The sequence below is a fragment of the Neopsephotus bourkii genome, unplaced genomic scaffold (assembly GCF_033783945.1).
Source record: "Neopsephotus bourkii isolate Nb327-2 ecotype Australia unplaced genomic scaffold, CSIRO-AGI_Nbou_v1 NB_838, whole genome shotgun sequence".
Lineage (NCBI taxonomy): Eukaryota > Metazoa > Chordata > Aves > Psittaciformes > Psittacidae > Neopsephotus > Neopsephotus bourkii.
In genome coordinates, this window is record NW_026901334.1 from 3,354,331 (window position 1) to 3,369,531 (window position 15,201).

At 65.1% G+C, this 15,201-nt stretch overlaps 1 protein-coding gene across 1 annotated transcript; it reads left to right on the plus strand.

Annotated features, from left to right (window-relative positions):
* Positions 1 to 2,349: 2,349 nt before the first annotated feature.
* On the plus strand, positions 2,350 to 12,286 carry PALM (paralemmin). The gene is made up of 9 exons (XM_061356093.1): positions 2,350 to 2,390; positions 6,233 to 6,281; positions 7,514 to 7,594; positions 7,668 to 7,798; positions 8,824 to 8,950; positions 9,249 to 9,271; positions 9,387 to 9,475; positions 10,380 to 10,511; positions 11,600 to 12,286. Exons 1-9 carry the CDS (start codon positions 2,365 to 2,367, stop codon positions 12,160 to 12,162), a joined length of 1,221 nt encoding a protein of 406 aa, XP_061212077.1. The 5' UTR covers positions 2,350 to 2,364; the 3' UTR covers positions 12,163 to 12,286.
* Positions 12,287 to 15,201: the final 2,915 nt, after the last annotated feature.

Below are 15,201 nucleotides of genomic sequence, written 5' to 3' on the forward strand. Positions count from 1 at the left end.
CGGCAGTGGCGGGCCGCGCCCGGCAGACGGAGCTGTGCGGGCGGCGCGGGAGGCGGGAGCACCGGCGCGGCCCCGACATCCCTGCGCATCCCGCAGCCCCGCCGGGGGATGCCGCCGCCCGCCGGGCCCTGAGCGCCGGGACGCCGGCGGACGCCGGCCCCGCTCCGCCTCGCCCCGTCCGGCCCCGGAGCCACCGCCCAGCCCGCACGGAAAATGGAGTGAGTACCGGGAGGGCCCCGCAGCACTGAGGTGGGAGGGGGGGGGGGGTTCCACCGAGAGCCAGGGCCCGGGACCCCGCACCGGGGCTGCGGGATCCCCGCACCGCGGGCTCACCGAGCTCACACCGGGGGCTCATATCCCGTCAATACAGGACCTCGGGAGCATGAAACCGGGGGCTCTGCCCCCCCCCCAATCCTGGGGACTCAGAACCCCAACACCGGGGCCTCGCATCTCCCCATGCAGAGGGTTCGGGACCCCCACACCAGGCCCTCCCTGCGCCCCCCCCCCCACCCGGTGCTGCTCCGGTCCCTGCCCGGGGGTGCCGCGGCTCCGTTTCGGGGTGCAACGGCTCCGGAGGCCCCGGTGTGGAGCGGGGGTTGCGGGGGGGGGCGTCTCCGCTGGCAGCGGTGCGGGAAGCGGCGGGGGGGGGGGGTGGGAGGGGCGTTTATTTTTGTGTTTTGAACCTGTTGTTGCCGTCGCGGGACCGCGGAGCCCCCCCCCCCCCCAGCGCCCGCATCCCCGGCCCTGAGCCGCGGCTGCTGCTGCTGTGCGGGGTCCGGAGGGACGGGTGCGCTCCGTACCCCGGCCTCGTCCTTTGTGTGCTGCGGTGGGGCCCTGCCGGCTCGGTCGGTGCCTGCAGGCGGGCTCAAGAGCCGCGCATGGGGCTTTGCGGGCGATGGAGGGAGCAGGTGGAGGCCGGTGGTTGGGATCCATCCTGCTCCGCACTGGGTTTGCCCCACAGGGACTGGTGGGGCTGGGTGGCTGCCAGCAGCCGTGTCTCACCGAGGCCTTTCCTTCCCTTCCCATGCTTCAGTCCCCACCGTGGCAAACAAGGGTCTCCCTTCATCCCCTGGGGCACATCCATCCTGCCTGGGGCCAGTGACCCTCCATCGGCCTTGTCCTGATGCTCTTGTTAGATGCTGGGTGCTCAACAGGTCCCACTCACCACCGTCCACCTCCCACTGAGGGAGAACCCCATGGGGTGCTGGTGAGGGGTGGGAAGGGGGGTTCCTGGGGTCGAGGTGGCATAAATGGGGTCTGGGGTCATGTCAGAGGTGGTGGGGCTGGGGAAGCAGAGCAGCGCCCTGTGCTGCTGGAGGGATGGGAGGCGAGAGCTCGCCGAGGCAGGTCCATGGCTTTGGGCAGCTCCTCGGTGTGCTGGTGCCATCAGAACAGTGCCTCACCGGGGAGGAAAACGTGTGTGTGATTTGCCAAAAGGCAGGGAGGGAAAGGGCAGAACCGAGGAGCACGATGAGCCCTGGGGAGCAGGGCAGTGAGGAGCTGCAGGAGCTGGGCAGTGAGGAGCCCTGCAGCTCCGGGTGTCACTGGGTCAGTCCTGCTCCCTCCAATCCTGGTCATGGGCACGTTTAGGAGGGTCCTGGGGCAGTGGGGATGCAGCGAGGTCTCCCCTGATGTCACCCTGATGACCATGGGTGCTTGGGAGCGTGCTGCCAGCCTTGCTTTGGCTCCTGCTTCACCTTGGCTCTGGCAGTGGCTGCAGGAGGGTCCTGGCTGCTGCGAGCCGCTGGTGCCTCGTGGGGTTCGGCCAAAAGCATCCAGCTCTTCTGAAGACGTTGGTCCCATCGGAGCTGCTTGTCTGTCCCATGCCCTGCTGCTGTTGATGCTCTTGAGCAGCTGGAGGTTGTGGATCTGCACATCTGGATCTCTCCCTTTGGGTCTTCTCTGAGTGGGGACCCTCCTGGTCCTGCCCTCCCAACCCTGCTCACCCCTGACCCGAAGCTGAGGAGCAGCAGGGGAAGGAGAGAGGTTTCTACCTGAGGAGCGCTTTGGGAAGGGACCTGGGGCTCTCCACCTGCTGCTGGGGAGAAGCAGAACCCCGCAGGCTGGACCAGCAGGGAGCGAACAGAGGTCGGGTCCATCCCTGCAGGGTTTGGCCACTTACGGTGGGACGGGGCCTTTGGGCTGGGCAGGAACCAGAGCAGGTTCCCTGGGAAGCTGCTGGTGTTGGTGCTCCCGCTTCCTGGCCAGAAGCAGCCCCGTTCCCTGCCCAGGATCTCCTGCGGTCTGCGTGGTGCTGGCCGTGGGCCCGTCTCCAGCGGCGGAGGTGCCGGCAGCACGGAAGGGCTTGAGGGGGGGAAAGCTTGGAAGCACCAGGGCAGGGTTGGGCGCAGGCAGAAGCGTGCGATGGAGCCCGTCTGCTCCATCCGGGGGTGAGTGAGCCCCAGGGCCCCAGACAGGAGCTGCTCGGGGGGGGTGAGGATGAGCCCTGCAGCAACCCAGGAGCACAGAGAGGAGCCGGGGCGGATCCTGCCCCAGCCAGGGTGGAGATGGTTTGGATGCGGGATGAACCCAGCCCCTTGGCTCGGCGCCGAGGACCGAGCTCCCATGGGTTCCCTGGCCCTGGAGTGGTTCCTGATGCTCCTTGGAGCCTTGTGTGTGCCCATGGATGTGGCACTGGTGTGGAAAAGCCACTCTGCCTTGTGTGAATGGGGACCGGAGGTGCCCGGAGCTGTGTCCTGGTCGGTTGGCGCTCCCAGGCATGGGGAGAGGCTGGCTCCATGCTCATTCATAAACTGTGGGGAGTTTCCTGGTGGAGCCTTGCTCCTCTAACTGGAAGGGAGCTGGAAACCCGAGTGTTTGGAGGGCACTTGAACCATTGTTTGAAAGATCTGTAATTTTCCAATCAAACTCCCTCCCCAAGCCTCCGTTCATCAAATATTCATGGGATCCATTTTCTCCTGGCACTCCCAGCCCACATCTCAGCCCGAAGAATCAATCAGGCAGCGCTGCTTGCTCTAATGCATCCTGCGTTTTCGGGAGCCTGGGGCTGCCATCTCCTCCTCCCACCTCCCCGCTCTCCCCATCTCCTCCCCGGGCCGCAGCAGCGATGGATGGGGCTGCACAGGCAAAGGGATACGGGGAGGGAAGGGGCTGAGCACGGTGGGGCAGGGATTGGGGGGGGTCCCATCCTGTTCCCTGCGCTGTCACAGCTTTCGTTTGCCTTTGTGGTCGATGAGCTCGCAGCGAGGGCGTTCGATAGCAGCCCCGCTGTTAATGGCTCCGTGACGGAGGCTGCAGCCTCCCCATGGCAGCGTCACTCCAGGCTCAGCCAAAGGGCCCGGCTCTTGGCATGGGAATGGGGCCGTAAATCAGTGCCGGTGCTGCCGTTCACACGGGGTCCAGGCCCTGCAGCCCTCCCCATCCCCGGTGCTGGTGTTGGGGTCTGGGGTCTCCCCCCTGCCTTCCCCTTGGCTCGGAGCTGAGCGGATGGAAGGGAACTGGAGGTCGGGGGAGCGGAGGAGCGGCTCTTCGCACATTTGGATGAGCTAATGGGAAAAAAAAGGAGAGGAAGGCAAATAAACATTATTGTTTCGTGTCAGGCGGGGAGGAGACAAAAGGTCACGGGCTTCCCTTGTGATGGTCGGAAACGGCAGCATCAGCAGGGCTGGAAAGGGCTGGAGAGCAGAGGGAGAGCACAGTGCATGCACGCATGATCCCACGTGTGTGAGGATCCATCCCGAGGTCCAGGGAATGCTGCCCTTGCAGGTGGGAGTTCCCGGGACGTCATCCCCCGGTGCCACTCGCATCCCTGCTCCTTTCAAGCCTCGTCTCCCCGCACCGCAGCCCACGGCTTTCCCAGCCATGTGGTGCATCCAGGAACAGCTCGAGGAGCTGCGCTGGGACCCACAGGGATGGGATGCGCACGGCACGGACACCGGGTGGGACAGCAGGAGCTTGCTCACCACTGCTCCGGAGAGAGGGTGAAGTGAGGGGGGAGGAGGAAGGGCTCATTCTGGGCTTCTTTGCCCAGTTTGTGGTTCCTTTAGGAGCCGGGTGGCACTGGGTTTGATGGCACTGGGTTTGGTGGAACTGGGATTGGTGGCACTTGGTTTGATGGCAGTGGTTTGGTGGCGCTGGGTTTGATGGCACTGGGTTTGGTGGCACTGGTTTGGTGGCACTGGGTTTGATGGCACTGGGTTTGGTGGCACTGGGCTCAGAGGTCCTGGTTTGGTGGCACTGGGTTTGGTGGCACTTGGTTTGATGGCCCTGGTTTGGTGGCACTGGGCTCAGAGGCCCTGGTTTGATGGCCCTGGTTTGGTGGCCCTGGTTTAGTGGCCCCAGTTTGGTGGCACTGGGTTTGGTGGCACTGGTATGGTGGCCCCGGTTTGGTGGCACTGAGTTTGGTGGCACTGGGTTTGATGGCACTGGGTTTGACAGCCCCGGTTTGGTGGCGCTGGGTTTGGTGGTGCTTGGTTTGTTGGCACTGGATTTGTTGGCACTAGGTTTGACGGCCCTGGTTTAACAGCCCCGGTTTGGTGGCACTGGGTTTGTGCATCCCCCTCCCAGCGGCTCGCCCCGTTGCCATGGCGCTGTTGCCATGGCGCCGTTGCCAGGGAACCGCCTCCCGCCTCGGCGGAGCCATCAGTCACCGGGGCCCCATTGGCACCGGCCCGGCCCAGGGGTGCTGAGGAAGAGGAGGATGGTGGCTGGGGAGCGGGGGGGTTGAGCTTCTCTTGGGCCTTGGCTCCGTTGTCCTGCTCCCAGCAGCTGAGGGAGCCGACCCCAGGGCCAGGGCCCCGTGTCCCCAGTGTGATGGATCAGTGCCTCTGATGTGATGGATCAGTGCTCTTGGGGCAGTGGCTGGGGTCCAGCACAACGTACTGGGGCAACTGGGGCCAGAGGGCGGAGCGAGGGGCATCCAGCCTGTTCCATGCTTTTCCCTGGGCCAGGAAGATTCCTGGCATCCGACCCGGGAATGTGGAGACCGTAGCAAATAATGGAAAATAAAGAGGATGGAGGAGGGAGGAAAAGCGCAACAGGATGTTTCAGGAATGCTGTAAAAGTTTGGAACCATCCAATGGGGCAAGATCCAGGAGAGGAGCAGGCTCTGGTCCAAAGTGCTCTGAGTCTGCAGTGCCATGAGCTGGACTCGGGGTGGGGGGGACCCGAGTGGTCTGGAGCCCAACACAGGGGCCATGGTGCGGCTGCTGCCAGTGCTCACTCCATGTCCCATGGGTTCCGTTGCCATCCGGCACCTTGGTGTCTGTGTTGTCCTCCAAACCGGATGCCCCAAGATGAACTGGGACTGCCCTCCCTGTGCCTCCCATTGGGGTTGGTGCTGTATGAACCCGTGTCAGTGGGTCCATGGCCCCCACGTGTGCAGATGCAGTGGGACGGCGCTTCCCCATCAGCTCCTTCCTAATGGCTTTTCCCGCTGTGCTGGGGCCATCGCATCCTGTGAGGACTCTTCCCTTGGGAGCTGTGACACGGATGTGAGTGAAGCACCGGGCCCTGGAGCTGAGGCAGTGGCACCGCTCCACCGCCTGATGACACCTCTGGGCCTCCCACCCCAATTACTGTCACAGCCAAGCACTTCGTTAGCGCTGTCTGCTGAGCATCCAACCGCCTCCTGTGGTGCTGGAGCATCCCCCATCACCACAGGGCCCCGGGCAACTGCTGGACCTGCACCTGATGCTGGCGGCATCACCGGGCCCATGGGGCTGCGATGCTGGGTGGGCTGGTCCAGGGCACTTGTGGCTTGGAAGAGATGTGTTGGGACCCATGTGGCTGCTGCCATTGGTGGCATCCCTGGTGCATGATGCACATCCATGTGTGTTCATGTGTGTCTGCGCACGTGCGCATGCGTGTGCCTGTGCGTGCAGGATGGAAAGGTCAGTGTCCAGGAAAGGTGTCAGCAGCCAAGGAATGGGCTTGGAATGGAAAGTGTGAGCCAGGTTGAAGGGCAGGGATGGAGAGGACCGGGAGCCCCGCTCCAGCCTGGCCGTGGTCACCGTTTCCATCTGCGCCATGGCAGGAATGGGTCCGGCTGTGCCAGGTCTGGGCAAGGTGCCTGTCCCCAGGGATCCAGGCAGAGGAGCTCATGGGCAAGGGGGACTGGGCTCTGTGAGGGGAAGGGGAGAAAGCAGCGGGTGGAAAGGAAGCCCCTGGCCCATGGCTGTGTCCTGTGGGTGCTGGAACGATGGGGAACAAGGTCCCCATTCACTGCGCCGTGGTGGCCACGCTCCTCACTGCGCTCTGTGCTCTCTTGCAGGGCTGTGGAAGCCAGCACCCTTCAGCAGGAGCGGCTGCAGGCCATTGCGGTGAGTCCCAGTGCCCCTGCATCCCAGTGTTCCCACATCTCAGTGTCCCTGCATCCCAGTGTCCCCATATCCCAGTGTCCCCGTATCCCAGTGTCCCGCATCCCAGTGTCCCGCATCCCAGTGCCCCTGCATCCCAGTGTCCCCACATCCCAGTGTCCCTGCATCCCAGTGTCCCCGTATCCCAGTGTCCCCGTATCCCGGTGTCCCCGTATCCCGGTGTCCCCGTATCCCAGTGTCCCCGTATCCCGGTGTCCCCGTATCCCAGTGTCCCCGTATCCCAGTGTCCCCGTATCCCAGTGTCCCGCATCCCAGTGTCCCTGCATCCCAGTGCCCCTGCATCCCAGTGTCCCTGTATCCCAGTGTCCCACATCCCAGTGTCCCCGCATCCCAGTGTCCCCGCATCCCAGTGACCCTGCATCCTGGTGTCCCCGTATCCCAGTGTCCCTGCATCCCAGTGTCCCACATCCCAGTGCCCCTGCATCCCAGTGTTCCCGCATCCCAGTATCCCCACATCCCAGTGCCCCTGCATCCCAGTGCCACACAGGGAGGACACCAGCAGGGATGAGGGTGCCGGTCCCAGGGACACACCGCAGCCGAACGCAGGATCCCCCAGGGCTTGGCTGCGGCGGTGCAACAGGGACAGAGCGAGCAGGAGGTTTAGTTAATGCAGCAGCATCCTGACGAGCCCCAGGAGGGGAACAAGTGTGGATTCCCCCCCACCCTTCCCCAGCATGGGGCCGGGGATGCTGCAGACCCTGCCATGGGCATTGGTGCTCCCATTCCTAGCAGCCCCGTTGGCACAGAGCAGGGCTCTGGGTTCGTTCTAACCCCCCCATGGGCTGGCAGCTTCCCCATCCCATCCGCTACGGGCCCATCTCCGCTGCACAAAGGGCAAATTGTTCCTGGCCAGAGGAGAAGGGACGCGGGTGACGCTGGGGCTGGCCGTGCTCAAGTGATCTTCATGGGCCCCATTGGGGGGCCCTGGGTCCCATGTGCTGGCAGCTCGCTCCATGGGGCCAGGGCGAGGGGAAGGCACCTGGGGATGGGGAGCAGAGCCCTCCGTGCCTCAGTTTCCCCCGGTGAAGGCAGCGATGGGGCAGCTCCCACTGGGATGCACCCTTGTGTCCCTGTGCTGAGGGATGCACCCCCTATTGTGTCACCTGGCCGGGGGGGGGGGATGCACCCCCTATTTCCCTGCTCCGACCCCGGCTCTGCCGCCCTCATCCCTGCAGGAGAAGCGGAAGCGTCAGACAGAGATCGAGAACAAGCGGCGGCAGCTTGAGGATGACCGGAGGCAGCTGCAGCACCTCAAGGTGAGGATGCTCTGGGCTGCATCCGCACTGGGGACCGGTGCCTGCAGGACCCTGACCCCCTTCTGCTCCCCAGTCCAAGGCTCTGCGGGAGAGATGGCTGCTGGAGGGGGCCCCGGCCTCAGCCTCCGAGGAGGAGGAGGCCATGAAGAAGCAGATGCAGGAGGATGAGGTGAAGACCAAGGAGCTGGAGGAAACCATCCAGAGGTAACGGGGACGGTGCTGGGGTTGTGGTACCCTCCAGAGACCCCCTGGCAGGAGCGATGCTGAGGTGCAGCTCGGTCCCAATGCACAAGCACAGGATGTGATGCTCTGATCCCACTCGGAGCTGCAGGGAATGGAGATGCCTCCTCATGGCACTGCTGGTGCTGAGCCATGAACCCCCCCGTGGTGCCTTTTGTCCAGGGGCTGCATCCAGTCCCAGAACCCATCCTAACCCTAACCCCCCCCCCCCGAGCACAGACACCCCAGGGGGGAGCTGCTCCATCCCTGCAGCAGGGCAGGGCAATGGGGGCTGGTTCCCCATCGCAGTGGCTCAGCCCTTGGGGATGGGGCCGGGTGGGAGGTTGGTGGAGAGAAGCCTCAGCCCCTGCCTGGCCCCATCGTGCCTGTGGTGCCGGGGGGGGCCGGGCGGGTGTCCCGGCGGCAGGAATGCCATCCGTCACGGCTGTGCCGTCAATTACCGCGCATCGGTGCAGAGAGGGGTCAGGCACGAAGGGGCCTTTGTGTGGCTCTAATGGTGTGATGCATTCCTCCGCCGGAGCCTTGCGGCGCTAAGGGGGGGTCTGACGGGTCCCATTGACACAGACACGGATCCCTTGGGCTCTGCCATGTCCCTGTGGGGCTCATGGATGGGAAGGGGCGGTCGCCTTCATGGGAAGCACAAACAGGATGGATGGAGCAGCATCGCTCCGTGCCAGCGAGCATCCATGGCTGGATGTCCCTGCATGGGGACAGCAGTCCTTGTCCCTTTCTGATGCCTGTGAAAGGGGTTAGGGTTAGGGTTAGGGTTAGGGGTTAGGGTTAGGGTTAGGGTTAGGGTTAGGGTTAGGGTTAGGGTTCCCATCCCATCAGCCAAGGGATAGTGATGGCTGTGCTGGAGGTCGCTCGCTCTGTGCCCATGAGCCCAGGGGCCGATTTGTGCCTCCCCTCTCCTTTGTGCCATGGCACTGGCCCGTGTTGGTGGCTCTGCTGCCTGCACCGCGGCCTCTCAGCCCCAGCTCTCCCCACAGGCTGGAGAAGGAGCTGGAGACGCTGGAGAACAGCACCTCAGTGGCTTCCACCAAGGAGAACCTGGCAGAGGTGGCAGCGGCACCAGCCAAGGAGGAGAAAGCCGAGCCCGTCCCCAACACACAGAAGGTGGGCACGGCCACGCTCCACCGGCAGCGTGAGAGGGGTCACAGAACCCCAGCCTGGGTTGGGTTGAAGGGTCCTTAAAGCTCCTCCAGCTCCAACCCCTGCCATGGGGACCCCTTCCACTGGAGCAGCTTGCTCCAAGCCCCTGTGTCCAACCTGGCCTTGAGCACTGCCAGGGATGGGGCAGCCACAGCTTCTCTGGGTACCACCATCAGTGCCGGTGCTGTGCCAGGTCCCGGGTGCAGGTGGGTGTGCGGCATCGCTGCACGGCAGCTCCTGACCTCTCCCTTCTGTTTTGCAGAGTCCCCTGGGTGCTGTCAAGGGTAGGTGATCCCCAGTCCCTGCTCCCCACTGGTGCTGCCCTGGGTGGTGGTGGTGGTGGTGGGGGGAACCGGGGCAGCCCCATCCCATTCCCCATCCCCTCCCATCCATGGGCACACGGGTGTCTACCCTCTCCATCTCCAGCCGAGAAGAAGGTCTCCAGCAGCCCCATGAAGGCGGTGGAAGGCACTGACATGATGAAGGCCGGTAGGTGCCCGCTTCCCGGGAGGAATGCTCCATCCCGGCCGCTTCCCCGCTCCCGTCCCGCGCCGCCCCTCGGCTCACTGCTGCTCCGCAGCCCCGGCACCGCTCCATGGCTTTCTGAGCCCAAGGCACAGAGCATCAGTTATTTGCAATCAGAGGGTTTGGTTTGGCTTCCACGCCGCGGCTGGTTCGTGGTTCAGGGCCCCCCTTCACCCCCCATTCCATGTCTCTGCTCCAGTTTCATCCTTCACCTCCCACTCTCTTTGTGGCTTCTTGGCATACGGGTCAGGGAGCAGCGCGGTGGCTACCAGCGTGGCTGACCCTGTGCCCATGGCCCCACAGCCCCACGGCCCCACAGCCCCATGGCTTGCTGCTGGGGGGAGCAGTCAAGCTGGGGGCCCTGCGTCCGGCTCCACTGCTGGATGGGGTTGCTCTGGTTTTGGGGGGATGGCTCAGACCAGGCTGTGGCAGAGCCCATCTTAGGGTCATTGGAGCACAGCACCACTGGGACGAGGTGATCCCAGTGCCAGGAGCTGAAGGATTGGTGCTGGGGACCTCCCATCCCATCGGGACCAAGGGGCTGCCCCAGCGCCAGCACCCTCACAGGGGGATGCTTGGTCCTCAGTGGCCGGACAGACGGACACAGGATGCAGGGGGATGCAGAAGCGGAGGTAAGGGGATGCTGGGATGGCAACGGCCCCGCAGGTCCTGATAGGAACGCTGTGCCCGGGATGTCTCACCCGCCTCTGCCATTCACCACTCCTGCTGCCGCCCGCTGCCTCGCTAACGCCGCTGAGCACCGCACAGCACCGCACCGCACCGCACCGCACCGCACCGCGCCTGCTCGCTGCAGGGGCTGGGGAGGGCCAGGGCCGCTGTAACGCGCGCTGTGTGCTTTGTGTCCCAGCCATGTACTCGGTGGAGATCACTGTGGAGAAGGACAGAGTGACTGGGGAGACCAAGGTCCTGTCCAGCACCACCCTGCTCCCCCAGAACCACTGTCTGCAGGGGGTCAAAGTGTACGAGGATGAGCTGAAAGGTACGGCCCGGCCCGCAGTGCCCACAGGCAGCAGGGCACAAGGGAGCGGCGGCCGGAGCATCCCACCGGGCACCAGGGCCGGGAAGTGCTGGGGCTGCTCCTGGCCGCCCTCATCAGCTCTGCAGGGAACACTGATGGGAGCAACCCCACAATGGCTCCAATCCTGTGCCCTCGGACCCCTGGTACGGGATCCATCCATGGTGGTGTCAGCCCTGCCTTGCACATCGTGACCCTGCCCCGCTGCAGCGCGGAGAAGAGGAACTGCTGTGTCCAAGACCCAGGGGAACGTGGCACTGGCACTGTGGTGTGCCCTGGCTGGCTGCAGGCACAGAGGATGCGCAATAGGGACCAGCCCCTGCCTTTGGGGACCTCTGGGAACCTGCTCCGAAGGGCCCGGTGACACACGAGGGATGGCTGTGTCGGTGACAAGGACCAGCCACGGAGCTGCGCATGGTACTGGGGACACTGGTGGCAAAGTGGTGACCAGCTCTCCAAGGGAGCCAAGCGGCACCGACAGCCGGTGCCATTCAACACCCTCACTGTGGCCATGGCTGTGCCGGACCACACCATCCATCACCTGGCTCAGGACCCCCAGCTCCAAGGATGCGGCACTGGGCAGCACACACTGGTCCTGTCTCATCCATCGCTCCATCCACGCACTCTTGCACTGATCATCGCATGATGCCCCAAGTCAAGTGGAAAACGCGATGAGCCGCAGGCAGGGATGCTGCCGTCTGCTGCCCCTGGCAGCCGTGCGGAGCGCTGCGGCCCCGCCGGGACACAGCGGGATGCGGTGGGATGCGGCAGGACGTGGTGGGGCAGCGCCTCACTGGGGTGTTAGGTGGTGGCAGCGGGGATCTGCCGCAGAGCATCCCAACCCGCGACCCGGCAGCTCCCGAGGAGCCAAAGGCTGGGAGCTGCTCCTCGCGTTGTGCTTTCCCTTTGGCTTCCCCATCTGCTGCCAGGCAAGGGCCAGGCGGTGCGGGGGGGGTCCGGGCTTCGGTGCGAGGGAGGGGAAGGGTTCCATGAGCAGGAGCTTGTCCGGGTCCAGCCGCGCTGCCCTCACGCTCCATCTCTTGTCCCCGCAGTGGTGCATGCGGTGAGCGCCGAGGACGGGGCCCTGCAGAACGGGGCGCACCCCCTGAGCTCCTCCGAGGTCGAGGAGCTCCTGCACAAGGCGGACGAGGCCACGCTGAGCGAAGGCACCGGGGCCAAAGCGGGCGAGGAGCCCGGGAGCGCAGCGGGCAGCCAGAAGGCGACGCCGAGACGGGAGATCACGGGGCTGCAAACCAAGGCACGGGAGAGCCCCGCGGCCGAGGGCACGGAGCCGAGCCGCGAGCAGCCCGTTACCATGATCTTCATGGGCTACCAGAACGTGGAGGACGAGGACGAGACCAAGAAGGTGCTGGGGTTGGAGGGCACCATCAAGGCCGAGCTGGTGGTGATCGAGGATGCCGAGAGCAAGCCGGAGCCGGCGCTCAAGGACCACGCACCCCCCAACGGCACCGCGCTGGAGCCCGCGGCAGCGCAGCCGCTGCGGGAGGAGAGCCCGGGCGGGCAGAACCCGGGTGCCAACGCCACGGATGCCAAGGAGGCCGAGCAGGACACGGACGTGAAGAAGCAGCGCTGCAAGTGCTGCACGGTGATGTGAGCCCCCCCTTCGCCGAGACCCCGCCGCCCCGGCCCCCCCCCGCTCGCCAGGCCCGTGCCGGGCTCCTTCCCACCGGACACGGACCCTCCTCCTGCAGCACCGACACGGCAGAGCTGCAGCCGCGGCCCCCTCTGCCCAGCGCTGCCTGTGGTATTTATTAGAGACCCCCCTCATCCTCCTGCCGACGACGCCGGAGCCTTTCCCCCCCCCCCGTCCCTCCTCTCACCGGCAGCTTCCCATCCGGAGCCATTGGGGGCTTGGAGGATGCTGCTGCTGCATCCGTAGGTGGCTCCCGGGTACCGGTGGGCAGCGGGACCCAGCACACGGCCAGCACGGAGTCAGCCCCATTCTCTGCACCTCCATCATCCACTTCTCCTGCAGGGAAAGGCCCTGGGCTATCGTCTCCCCCCCCCTTGCCCTGGCTGCCTATGGATGTCCCTGCTCCATCCTGCATCCTCAGTCCTGGGCTCCCCAAGCCATGAGCCCCTCTGGGACTGAGCGTGGCCAGGCAAGGGAAGGGTGCTAAGGGCAGCAGCCCCTCCACAGAGCTGGGAGCTCACAGGGGGCCATGGGCCATGTGTGGCTCCCACGGGAGATGCTGCTCTGTCCCCCTGGATACCCCATTGCAGGAGCTCCTTCACAGGGACGCTGTCACCATCCAGGTCCCAAAGCCGGGGCCATTCCTCCATCCTCCATCCTTGCTGGGGCTGAGCAGTGGTGGCCGCTGCCCGTGTCCTCCCAGGGTGACCTGGGTGGTGATGGCAGCACCCATGGGGCCAGCGATGGGGCAGCAGCTCCGGTGCCGTCTCAAGCCACAGGAGGGGGGACCCAGCCCCATATCCCCCCACAGCGGCAGCTTTTAAAGCCACGTTCTGGGGCCCCGGATGAGCGGGACAGCCCAGTTCACCCCAGGCACCGGGACTGGGAGCTGCTGGGGGGTCCAGGCGGGTGTCCCTGGGAGGCTGTGTCCGTGCTGGGACCACGCAGCCCTCCCCATGCCCCAGCTCTTCAGCGGGGATTTCACCACCAGCACCAGCGTTTCCTCCCCACTGAGACCCGCTGGGGCAGGAGGGGGGCCCCCGGCAGCACCCATGGGTGCTGAGCCCATCTCAGGGCACCTCTGCCCTGCCCTGGGGTGGGGGCTGTCTCCAAGAGGGGGGGGGTCCCATCTCCCACCAGCCCTGTCCCAACCTGGTCCCCATCCCCGTGCCCTGGGGGACCCCCCCGGTGCAGAGCATTGGGATCAGCCCATCGGGATGCAGGTGGTAGAACTGCCAGAAATGGGACTCAGACCCCCAAAGCCTTTCCTCCTTCCCACCCTCCTTGTGTGAGCAGTGACCCCCACCCCCCCATAACATCCCAATTGCTGCCCCCAGTTACAACCCAGGCTGCAGTTCCCCCCTCCATGGAATCACTACAGGGATAGGGGAGGCGCTGGGGCTGTGTCCCATGGGGAGACGATCCCAAGCCCCCTCGGAAAGGCAGGGATGGGATGGGATGGGATGGGGGGGTCCGCGGTTGGCACCTCCGGGGGGGGGGGGGGACACACAGGCCAAGCATCACCTCCCGCACCCCCTCACCCCATCCCGGGTCCCGCATTGCCCCCCCCCCAGCCCGTTTCCCACCCTCTGCCCCCGAGGAGCAGGGAGCGGGATCGGGCCCCATGGGGCCGGGGGGGGGGGCAGGGAGGGGGGGCGGGGCTGAGGACCCTGTCCGTGTGTCCCAGCCCCATCCCGCAGCCCCCCCCGCCCGGCTCCGCTGAAGTGCACTTCCCGCATCCCCGTGCTTTTCACTTGTGCCGAAGCCGTTTCAAGTTCTGACCCCCCCCAAACCCCCCCCGGCCCCTTCCCGTTGTTTGTAAAACACCCGAACCGAGCAAATAAACTGTGTGAACAACCAGCATGGAGCCTCTGCCTGGGAGCGGGAAGAGCACCCGATGGTGGGAACGGGCTGGATGGGGACCTTGGGATGGGGATGATGGGGATGGGGGATGCTGGGGACGGGGATGATGGGGATTGGGATGCTGGGGATTGGGATGCTGGGGATTGGGATGCTGGGGATGGGGATGCAGGGATGGGGAAGATGGGGATTGGGATGCTGGGGATCGGGGATTGGGATGCTGGGGATTGGGATGCTGGGGGTTGGGATGCTGGGGGTTGGGATGCTGGGGGTTGGGATGCTGGGGATGGGGGATGCAGGGGATGGGGATGCTGGGGATTGGGATGCTGGGGATGGGGGATGCTGGGACGGGGATGATGGGGATTGGGATGCTGGGGATGGGGGATGCTGGGATGGGGATGATGGGGATTGGGATGTTGGGATGGGGATGATGGGGATTGGGATGCTGGGGATGGGGGATGCAGGGGTGGGGATGATGGGGATTGGGATGTTGGGACAGGGATGATGGGGATTGGGATGCTGGGGATGGGGATGCAGGGATGGGGATGATGGGGATTGGGATGCTCGGGATGGGGATGATGGGGATTGGGATGATGGGGATTGGGATGCTGGGGATGGGGGATGCTGGGACAGGGATGATGGGGATTGGGATGCTGGAGATTGGGATGGTGGGGATGGGGGATGCTGGGATTGGGATGCTGGGGATTGGGATGCTGGGGATGGGGGATGCTGGGATGGGGATGATGGGGATTGGGATGCTGGGGATGGGGGATGCTGGGGACGGGAATGATGGGGATTGGGATGATGGGGATTGGGATGCTGGGGATTGGGATGTTGGGACAGGGATGATGGGGATTGGGATGCTGGGGATGGGGATGATGGGGATTGGGATGCTGGGGATGGGGGATGCAGGGATGGGGATGCTGGGGATTGGGATGCTGGGGATGGGGATGCTGGGGATTGGGATGCTGGGGGTTGGGATGCTGGGGATGGGGGATGCTGGGATGGGGATGATGGGGATTGGGATGCTGGGGATGGAGGATGCAGGGATGGGGATGCTGGGGATTGGGATGCTGGGTATGGGAACACTTGCCAAAGGGGATGAGGATGCTGGGGATGGCGATGATGAAGATGAGGAAG